Below are 9,699 nucleotides of genomic sequence, written 5' to 3' on the forward strand. Positions count from 1 at the left end.
CGGGTCTGTATGCAGGAAGAGGCAAGATATTTGTTTGAAATCTGCTTGGGTATAATTTTCTGAATCCTGTACCTAATAATAGCATTACAGCATAACTCTGATAGAGATAGGGACATTGAGTATCAATATTCAATACAAACCTCTATAAGATATGACAACCTGCAACAATCTGGATGTATGAGATGTTTTATTGATTCTCTATTTTTCAGGCTCTCTTGTTACAATCTTGTTTCTTTTTATTGCCATCACTATAATAATATCCGCCACATGTTCTATGATTATATGCTGTATAGGATCTTCTCATCAGTGTAACAAATTTCCTGTCTTGTTTCACATGCAGTTCCAAATCCCTGCCCATCACAGCCAGGCTCGGGTCTGTATGCAGGAAGAGGCAAGATATTTGTTTGAAATCTGCTTGGGTATAATTTTCTGAAGCCTGTACCTAATAATAGCATCACAGCACAGCTCTGTCAGAGACAGGGACATTGAGTATCAATAAAATATTCAGAACAAACCTCTATAAGATATCACAACCTGCAACAATCTGGATGTATGAGATGTTTTATTGATTCTGTATTTTTCAGGCTCTCTTGTTACAATCTTGTTTCTCTCTGCAATATTGCCATCACTATAACAATATCTGCCACATGTTCTATGATTATATGCTCTAACAACATAGACCTGAAAACATATCTGTAATCAATAACTTGTCAGTAATCAATTCTAACAAGTTTAATTTTTAATAGCCTCTTCCTGTCTTGTTTTACATGCAGTTCCAAATCCCTGCCCATCAGTCCTGTAGAAATATCAGCCAGGCTCGGGTTTATGTGTAGGAAGAGGCAAGATATTTGTTTGAAATCTGCTTGGGTATAATTTTCTGAAGCCTGTACCTAATAATAGCATCACAGCATAGCTCTGTCAGAGATAGGGACATATTTTTCAGGCTCTCTTGTTACAATCTTGTTTCTCTCTGCATCACTATAATAATATCTGCCACATGTTCTATGATTATATGCTCTAACAACTTCAATGAAAACATATTTGTAATCAATAATTGTCAGTAATCAATTCTAACAAGTTTAATTCTTAATAGGCTCTTCTCCTCATCAGTGTAACAAATTTCCTGTCTTGTTTCACATGCAGTTCCATCCCTGCCCATCAGTGCTGTAGAAATATCAGCCAGGCTCGGGTCTGTGTGTAGGAACAGGCAAGATATTTGTAGTTGAAATTTGCATGCAATAATCTGGATGTATGAGATGTTTTATTGATTTTATGTTTCTGTATTTTTCAGGCTCTCTTGTTACAATCTTGTTTGTCTCTGCAACATTGCCACCACTATAATAATATCTGCCACATGTTCTATGCTAACAACTTCATAATCTAAACCTGAAAACATGTCTGAAATCAATAACTTGTCAGTAATCAATTCTAACAAGTTTAATTTTTAATAGGCTCTTCTCCTGTCTTGTTTTGCATGTAGTTCCAAATCCCTGCTCATCAGTGCTGTAGAAATATCAGCCAGGCTCGGGTCTGTATGTAGGAAGAGGCATAGTTGAAATCTGCTTGGGTATAATTTTCTGAAGCCTGTACCTAATAATAACATCACAGCATAACTCTGATAAAGAAGCAGCCATTAATGCAGATATTTGTGAAAACATTGACAGGCAAGACAGTGACCCTGGAGGTAAATCCAGAGGACACTGTTGCTGCTATAAAGCAGAAAATACAGGATAAGGAGAGAATCCCTCCCGATCAACAGAGGCTCATATTTGCATGTGACAGGGTGCTTTCAGATTACAACATACAGAAGGAATCAATAAAATATAGTTATATTCAGAACAAAACCTCTATAAGATATGACAACCTGCAACAATCTGGATGTATGAGATGTTTTATTGATTTTATATTTCTGTATTTTTCAGGCTCTCTTGTTATAATCTTGTTTCTCTCTGCACCATCACTATAACAATATCTGCCACATGTTCTATGCTAACAACTTCATAATCGATGCATGAAAACATATCTGTAATCAATAATTGTCAGTAATCAATTCTAACAAGTTTAATTCTTAATAGGCTCTTCTCCTCATCAGTGTAAAAAATGTCCTGTCTTGTTTCACATGCAGTTCCATTCCTGCCCATCAGTGCTGTAGAAATATCAGCCAGGCGCGGGTCTGTGTGCAGGAAGAGGCATGATACCTGCAGTGGTACATAAAATTTTGAAATCTGCTTGGGTATAATTTTCTGAAGCCTGTACCTCATCACAGTACAGCTCTGTCAGAGATAGGGACATTGAGTATAAACTTAATTGAAAACATATCTGTAATCAATAAGTCACTAACAAGTTTAATTCTTAATAGGCTCTTCTCTGTGTTGTTTCACATGCAGTTCCATCCCTGCCCATCAGTGCTGTAGAAATATCAGCCAGGCTCGGGGGGTCTGTATGCAGGAACAGGCATAGTTGAAATCTGCTTGGGTATAATTTTCTGAAGCCTGTACCTAATAATAACATCACAGCACAGCTCTGTCAGAGACAGGGACATTGAGTATAAACTTTATTGTGAAAACATATCTGTAATCAATAATCATTATTCTTGTCAGTAATCAATTCCTTCTCATCAGTGTAACAAATTTCCTGTCTTGTTTCACATGCAGTTCCATCCCTGCCCATCAGTGCTGTAGAAATATCAGCCAGGCTCGGGGGGTCTGTATGCAGGAACAGGCATAGTTGAAATCTGCTTGGGTATAATTTTCTGAAGCCTGTACCTAATAATAACATAACAGCACAGCTCTGTCAGAGACAGGGACATTGAGTATAAACCTCTATAAGATATGACAACCTGCAACAATCTGGATGTATGAGATGTTTTATTGTTTTTATGTTTCTGTATTTTTCAGGTTCTCTCTTGTTACAATCTCATTGCCCTGCCACATGTTCTATGATTATATGCTCTAACAACTTATCTGTAATCAATAATAATTTTTCTTGTCAGTAGCTCTTCTCATCAGTGTAACAAATTTTATGTCTTGTTTTGCATGCAGTTCCAAATCCCTACCCATCAGTGCTCAGCCAGGCTCGGGTCTGTATGTAGGAAGAGGCAAGATATTTGTTTGAAATCTGCTCTGAAGCCTGTACCTAATAACAGCATCACAGCATAACTCTGTCAGAGATAGGGACATTGAGTATAAATTTAATTGAAAACATATCTGTAATCAATAAGTCAGTAATCAATTCTAACAAGTTTAATTTTCTTCTCATCAGTGTAACAAATTTCCTGTCTTGTTTCACATTTCCAAATCCCTTCACATCAGTGCTCAGCCAGGCTCGGGTCTGTTTGCAGGAAGAGGCAAGATATTTGTTTGAAATCTGCTCTGAAGCCTGTACCTCATCACAGCACAGCTCGGTCAGAGATAGGGACATATATCTATAATCAATAATTCTCAATAATCAATTCTAACAAGTTTAATTTTCTTCTCATCTGTGTAACAAATTTCCTTCTTGTTTTACATGCAGTTCCAAATCCCTTCACATCAGTGCTCAGCCAGGCTCGGGTCTGTATGCAGGAGGAGGCAAGATATTTGTTTGAAATCTGCTCTGAAGCCTGTACCTCATCACAGCACAGCTCTGTCAGAGATAGGGACATTGAGTATAAATTTAATTATATTCAGAACAAACCTCTATAAGATATGACAACCTGCAACAATCTGGATGTATGAGATGTTTTGTTTCTGTATTTTTCAGGCTCTCTTGTTACAATCTTGTTTCTCTCTGCAACATTGCCATCACTATAATAATATCTGCCACATGTACTATCTAACAACTTCATAATCGATGCAAAAAAATAAACCTGAAAACATATCTGTAATCAATAATAATCTTGTCAGTAATTAATTCTAACTCATCAGTGTAACAAATTTCCTGTCTTGTTTCACATTTCCAAATCCCTGCCCATCAGTGCTGTAGAAATATCAGCCAGGCTCTGGTCTGTTTGCAGGAAGAGGCAAGATATTTGTTTGAAATCTGCTTGGGTATAATTTTCTGAAGCCTGTACCTAATAATAGCATCACAGCATAGCTCTGATAGAGAAGCAGCCATTATAAATATACATATAATGCAGATATTTGTGAAAACATTGACAAGCAAGACAGTGACCCTGGAGGTAAATCCAGAAGACACTGTTGCTGCTTTATAGCTGCTGCTGATAATCTAATTCTGATATTTTCCACCATTGTTCCTATATAAACATTTCAACTTTCAAGACAGGAAATTTGTTACACTGATGAGAAGAAAATTAAACTTGTTAGAATTGATTACTGACTTATTGATTACAGATATGTTTTCAATTAAATTTATACTCAATGTCCCTATCTCTGACAGAGTTATGCTGTGATGCTGTTATTAGGTACAGGCTTCAGAGCAGATTTCAAACAAATATCTTGCCTCTTCCTACATACAGACCCGAGCCTGGCTGAGCACTGATGGGTAGGGATTTGGAACTGCATGCAAAACAAGACATAAAATTTGTTACACTGATGAGAAGAGCTACTGACAAGAAAAATTATTATTGATTACAGATAAGTTGTTAGAGCATATAATCATAGAACATGTGGCAGGGCAATGAGATTGTAACAAGAGAGAACCTGAAAAATACCGAAACATAAAAACAATAAAACATCTCATACATCCAGATTGTTGCAGGTTGTCATATCTTATAGAGGTTTATACTCAATGTCCCTGTCTCTGACAGAGCTGTGCTGTTATGTTATTATTAGGTACAGGCTTCAGAAAATTATACCCAAGCAGATTTCAACTATGCCTGTTCCTGCATACAGACCCCCCGAGCCTGGCTGATATTTCTACAGCACTGATGGGCAGGGATGGAACTGCATGTGAAACAAGACAGGAAATTTGTTACACTGATGAGAAGGAATTGATTACTGACAAGAATAATGATTATTGATTACAGATATGTTTTCACAATAAAGTTTATACTCAATGTCCCTGTCTCTGACAGAGCTGTGCTGTGATGTTATTATTAGGTACAGGCTTCAGAAAATTATACCCAAGCAGATTTCAACTTTGCCTGTTCCTGCATACAGACCCCCCGAGCCTGGCTGATATTTCTACAGCACTGATGGGCAGGGATGGAACTGCATGTGAAACAACACAGAGAAGAGCCTATTAAGAATTAAACTTGTTAGTGACTTATTGATTACAGATATGTTTTCAATTAAGTTTATACTCAATGTCCCTATCTCTGACAGAGCTGTACTGTGATGAGGTACAGGCTTCAGAAAATTATACCCAAGCAGATTTCAAAATTTTATGTACCACTGCAGGTATCATGCCTCTTCCTGCACACAGACCCGAGCCTGGCTGATATTTCTACAGCACTGATGGGCAGGAATGGAACTGCATGTGAAACAAGACAGGACATTTTTTACACTGATGAGGAGAAGAGCCTATTAAGAATTAAACTTGTTAGAATTGATTACTGATAATTATTGATTACAGATATGTTTTCATGCATCGATTATGAAGTTGTTAGCATAGAACATGTGGCAGATATTGTTATAGTGATGGTGCAGAGAGAAACAAGATTATAACAAGAGAGCCTGAAAAATACAGAAATATAAAATCAATAAAACATCTCATACATCCAGATTGTTGCAGGTTGTCATATCTTATAGAGGTTTTGTTCTGAATATAACTATATTTTATTGATTCCTTCTGTATGTTGTAATCTGAAAGCACCCTGTCACATGCAAATATGAGCCTCTGTTGATCGGGAGGGATTCTCTCCTTATCCTGTATTTTCTGCTTTATAGCAGCAACAGTGTCCTCTGGATTTACCTCCAGGGTCACTGTCTTGCCTGTCAATGTTTTCACAAATATCTGCATTAATGGCTGCTTCTTTATCAGAGTTATGCTGTGATGTTATTATTAGGTACAGGCTTCAGAAAATTATACCCAAGCAGATTTCAACTATGCCTCTTCCTACATACAGACCCGAGCCTGGCTGATATTTCTACAGCACTGATGAGCAGGGATTTGGAACTACATGCAAAACAAGACAGGAGAAGAGCCTATTAAAAATTAAACTTGTTAGAATTGATTACTGACAAGTTATTGATTTCAGATATGTTTTCAGGTTTAGATTATGAAGTTGTTAGCATAGAACATGTGGCAGATATTATTATAGTGGTGGCAATGTTGCAGAGAGAAACAAGATTGTAACAAGAGAGCCTGAAAAATACAGAAACATAAAATCAATAAAACATCTCATACATCCAGATTATTGCATGCAAATTTCAACTACAAATATCTTGCCTGTTCCTACACACAGACCCGAGCCTGGCTGATATTTCTACAGCACTGATGGGCAGGGATGGAACTGCATGTGAAACAAGACAGGAAATTTGTTACACTGATGAGGAGAAGAGCCTATTAAGAATTAAACTTGTTAGAATTGATTACTGACAATTATTGATTACAAATATGTTTTCATTGAAGTTGTTAGAGCATATAATCATAGAACATGTGGCAGATATTATTATAGTGATGCAGAGAGAAACAAGATTGTAACAAGAGAGCCTGAAAAATATGTCCCTATCTCTGACAGAGCTATGCTGTGATGCTATTATTAGGTACAGGCTTCAGAAAATTATACCCAAGCAGATTTCAAACAAATATCTTGCCTCTTCCTACACATAAACCCGAGCCTGGCTGATATTTCTACAGGACTGATGGGCAGGGATTTGGAACTGCATGTAAAACAAGACAGGAAGAGGCTATTAAAAATTAAACTTGTAAGAATTGATTACTGACAAGTTATTGATTACAGATATGTTTTCAGGTCTATGTTGTTAGAGCATATAATCATAGAACATGTGGCAGATATTGTTATAGTGATGGCAATATTGCAGAGAGAAACAAGATTGTAACAAGAGAGCCTGAAAAATACAGAATCAATAAAACATCTCATACATCCAGATTGTTGCAGGTTGTGATATCTTATAGAGGTTTGTTCTGAATATTTTATTGATACTCAATGTCCCTGTCTCTGACAGAGCTGTGCTGTGATGCTATTATTAGGTACAGGCTTCAGAAAATTATACCCAAGCAGATTTCAAACAAATATCTTGCCTCTTCCTGCATACAGACCCGAGCCTGGCTGTGATGGGCAGGGATTTGGAACTGCATGTGAAACAAGACAGGAAATTTGTTACACTGATGAGAAGATCCTATACAGCATATAATCATAGAACATGTGGCGGATATTATTATAGTGATGGCAATAAAAAGAAACAAGATTGTAACAAGAGAGCCTGAAAAATAGAGAATCAATAAAACATCTCATACATCCAGATTGTTGCAGGTTGTCATATCTTATAGAGGTTTTGTTCTGAATATAACTATATTTTATTGATTCCTTCTGTATGTTGTAATCTGAAAGCACCCTGTCACATGCAAATATGAGCCTCTGTTGATCGGGAGGGATTCTCTCCTTATCCTGTATTTTCTGCTTTATAGCAGCAACAGTGTCCTCTGGATTTACCTCCAGGGTCACTGTCTTGCCTGTCAATGTTTTCACAAATATCTGCATTAATGGCTGCTTCTTTATCAGAGTTATGCTGTGATGTTATTATTAGGTACAGGCTTCAGAAAATTATACCCAAGCAGATTTCAACTATGCCTCTTCCTACATACAGACCCGAGCCTGGCTGATATTTCTACAGCACTGATGAGCAGGGATTTGGAACTACATGCAAAACAAGACAGGAGAAGAGCCTATTAAAAATTAAACTTGTTAGAATTGATTACTGACAAGTTATTGATTTCAGACATGTTTTCAGGTTTAGATTATGAAGTTGTTAGCATAGAACATGTGGCAGATATTATTATAGTGGTGGCAATGTTGCAGAGACAAACAAGATTGTAACAAGAGAGCCTGAAAAATACAGAAACATAAAATCAATAAAACATCTCATACATCCAGATTATTGCATGCAAATTTCAACTACAAATATCTTGCCTGTTCCTACACACAGACCCGAGCCTGGCTGATATTTCTACAGCACTGATGGGCAGGGATGGAACTGCATGTGAAACAAGACAGGAAATTTGTTACACTGATGAGGAGAAGAGCCTATTAAGAATTAAACTTGTTAGAATTGATTACTGACAATTATTGATTACAAATATGTTTTCATTGAAGTTGTTAGAGCATATAATCATAGAACATGTGGCAGATATTATTATAGTGATGCAGAGAGAAACAAGATTGTAACAAGAGAGCCTGAAAAATATGTCCCTATCTCTGACAGAGCTATGCTGTGATGCTATTATTAGGTACAGGCTTCAGAAAATTATACCCAAGCAGATTTCAAACAAATATCTTGCCTCTTCCTACACATAAACCCGAGCCTGGCTGATATTTCTACAGGACTGATGGGCAGGGATTTGGAACTGCATGTAAAACAAGACAGGAAGAGGCTATTAAAAATTAAACTTGTTAGAATTGATTACTGACAAGTTATTGATTACAGATATGTTTTCAGGTCTATGTTGTTAGAGCATATAATCATAGAACATGTGGCAGATATTGTTATAGTGATGGCAATATTGCAGAGAGAAACAAGATTGTAACAAGAGAGCCTGAAAAATACAGAATCAATAAAACATCTCATACATCCAGATTGTTGCAGGTTGTGATATCTTATAGAGGTTTGTTCTGAATATTTTATTGATACTCAATGTCCCTGTCTCTGACAGAGCTGTGCTGTGATGCTATTATTAGGTACAGGCTTCAGAAAATTATACCCAAGCAGATTTCAAACAAATATCTTGCCTCTTCCTGCATACAGACCCGAGCCTGGCTGTGATGGGCAGGGATTTGGAACTGCATGTGAAACAAGACAGGAAATTTGTTACACTGATGAGAAGATCCTATACAGCATATAATCATAGAACATGTGGCGGATATTATTATAGTGATGGCAATAAAAAGAAACAAGATTGTAACAAGAGAGCCTGAAAAATAGAGAATCAATAAAACATCTCATACATCCAGATTGTTGCAGGTTGTCATATCTTATAGAGGTTTGTATTGAATATTGATACTCAATGTCCCTATCTCTATCAGAGTTATGCTGTAATGCTATTATTAGGTACAGGATTCAGAAAATTATACCCAAGCAGATTTCAAACAAATATCTTGCCTCTTCCTGCATACAGACCCGAGCCTGGCTATGATGGGCAGGGATTTACACTTGCAGCAAATATTTATTTACCTTGATTGCTGTCTCTGCTGAAATAATCAGGGCTGCCTGCTGCGGGTTGATTCCCAACTGCCAGATTCCTGTGCCTGAAATCACACTGAGAGGCTGGACAAAACTCTCCCACAGTTGCATATGTCATGCAAATTATTCTGCCCCAGTGCCTCAACAATACAATCATAAGTGCAATCTCTAAATTTTTGCCTTATAAAATACATGACAAGCTCATTCAAATATATATAGTTGGAATATGATACAAACTCTGGATTGAAATCCTCAGCACTGTACAAATGCCCATTATCAGTTGTAACAAATTCAATCTTCTTATCTTTAGATATCCTGTTAATAATTTTATTTGAATATTTATAATGTCTCCAATTTAAACTCTGAGATGCAATCATGGGCATCCTAGACTCAAAAC

At 36.8% G+C, this 9,699-nt stretch overlaps 1 protein-coding gene across 1 annotated transcript; it reads right to left on the reverse strand.

Annotated features, from left to right (window-relative positions):
• Window positions 1-4,271: 4,271 nt before the first annotated feature.
• On the reverse strand, window positions 4,272-7,606 carry LOC146003420 (polyubiquitin-like). The gene is made up of 3 exons (XM_083141703.1): window positions 7,427-7,606; window positions 5,658-5,931; window positions 4,272-4,276 (listed from the first exon to the last, which is right to left on the reverse strand). The coding sequence occupies exons 1-3, from the start codon at window positions 7,604-7,606 to the stop codon at window positions 4,272-4,274; spliced, it is 459 nt and encodes a 152-aa protein (XP_082997829.1).
• Between the last annotated feature and the right edge of the window lie 2,093 nt (window positions 7,607-9,699).

This window comes from Lepisma saccharinum, chromosome 20 (genome assembly GCF_977018435.1).
Source record: "Lepisma saccharinum chromosome 20, izLepSacc3.1, whole genome shotgun sequence".
Lineage (NCBI taxonomy): Eukaryota > Metazoa > Arthropoda > Insecta > Zygentoma > Lepismatidae > Lepisma > Lepisma saccharinum.

Coding starts and splice junctions, on each gene's coding strand:
- LOC146003420 (XM_083141703.1), bottom strand. CDS start 7,606: ATGCAGATATTTGTGAAAACATTGACAGGCAAGACAGTGACCCTGGAG. Junction 5,932..7,426: donor ACAACATACAGAAGGAATCA/ATAAAATATAGT, acceptor TAATAACATCAC/AGCATAACTCTGATAAAGAA.